Below are 1,474 nucleotides of genomic sequence, written 5' to 3' on the forward strand. Positions count from 1 at the left end.
TAACCAAGTTTACAGTTTGATTAATATTATTACCAAGGCATATTAACTTTAAATAATATATTAATAAATTTCATAAATTATACGTCCCGCTAAAGGTTTAAATAAGTAAACTTAAATTATAAATAATATAGCTTTGTTATAAAATTAATACATTTCAGCCTTGTTCGGTTCCATTTCGTGAAAAACTAAACTTGCTTCCAATTACAAACATACAAATAATTATCCACTGAATGAAAGTCGACATTGTTATTTGCATAGTTAACAATACACTTACAACTAGAAGCTTTTGCAAAATTAGTATTATTTTCGCAATTATGTTTTTCTCGTTTATTTTCATTGTTTTCCACACCGTTGCAATTTCGGCCTCGACAAACATCGGCACCTCTTTACACCCAGTTTACAATTATAATACAATTCCAAGCCATATTCACGGGGCCTTAAAAAAACGGGCTTATATTACCAGCAACTCTAATTGTTCAGATTCAGAGGCCTCTAAAATTCATGCCGCGCTAAAAAGGTAAATTGTAAACTCTTTAACAAATTCGGAAAAAATGTTAAATATTTTGTTTAGTTGTGCCCAGCTCGCCTCGTGGGGCTTTCACGCCGTTCAAAGTAACAATCAGTTATTTAAATTAATTTTTAAAACTGACAGCACAGATATTCAAGACCTTGTTAAGAGCAATTTCAATGAAATTTACAGAGAATGTAGTAGAGAAACGGACGAAGTTTCTATAACCTGCCGGGATATAGGTGCTCAGAAGTGCGTCCGAGATGGAGTTCATGCTTTGGGCTATGCAAGAATTCCATACAAACAGGTTATTATATGCCCTACTTTCTTTAATAAACCCGCAAGCAGTAGGGAAGCTACAGCAGGCAACCAAGATACAGTTATATTGCATGAAATAGCGCATATAGTTTTAGGTAAGTGTACCTTTACAAATTAACAAAAGTTTTACAAAAGTTTATTTATAAGATTCTTTAGAAATTAAAAATTTAAATTTTTGTTTAGATACGTACGAAGATTATGGTTACGAATGGGAGGGGATTTCCAAGTAAGCCGTCGAAAAACAAATTTGTTAAATATTATTTTATACTAATAAATTCTTATTAATATTTAGGTTGGATAGTACAAAAAGTATTAAAAATCCCGACAGCTATGCTATTTTTGCACAATGTGCACGTTATAATCTTTCTTAAATTGGTCTGAGAATTTAATTCGCGTTTTTTTTATATTTTTCAAAATTATTTTGCCAATAACTCCGCTATATAAAACAAGTAAAAATAAAAAAAACTTGAAAAAAACATAAAATAAATGTAAAGAAAACATAAAAAAAACATAAAAAACATATAAAAAATAAAATAAAAACGTAAAAAGAAAATAATTGGAATAATAATAACTAGGGTTAAGGTTTAAGGTGGGATAAATAATTAAGCTTAGGTAATATATATAAAGGGGTAAGGGTTTATAATAAAT

The 1,474-nt window shown here is 29.4% G+C and overlaps 1 protein-coding gene across 1 annotated transcript; it reads left to right on the top strand.

Moving 5' to 3' along the window:
* Positions 1 to 314: 314 nt before the first annotated feature.
* PgNI_02671 (uncharacterized protein) lies at positions 315 to 1,056 on the top strand (the record flags this gene model as incomplete). The annotated part of the gene is made up of 3 exons (XM_031122732.1): positions 315 to 517; positions 572 to 921; positions 1,010 to 1,056. The coding sequence occupies 3 exons, from the start codon at positions 315 to 317 to the stop codon at positions 1,054 to 1,056; spliced, it is 600 nt and encodes a 199-aa protein (XP_030985476.1).
* Between the last annotated feature and the right edge of the window lie 418 nt (positions 1,057 to 1,474).

The sequence above is a fragment of the Pyricularia grisea genome, assembly GCF_004355905.1.
Source record: "Pyricularia grisea strain NI907 chromosome Unknown Pyricularia_grisea_NI907_Scaffold_2, whole genome shotgun sequence".
In the NCBI taxonomy this organism is placed as follows: Eukaryota; Fungi; Ascomycota; class Sordariomycetes; order Magnaporthales; family Pyriculariaceae; genus Pyricularia; species Pyricularia grisea.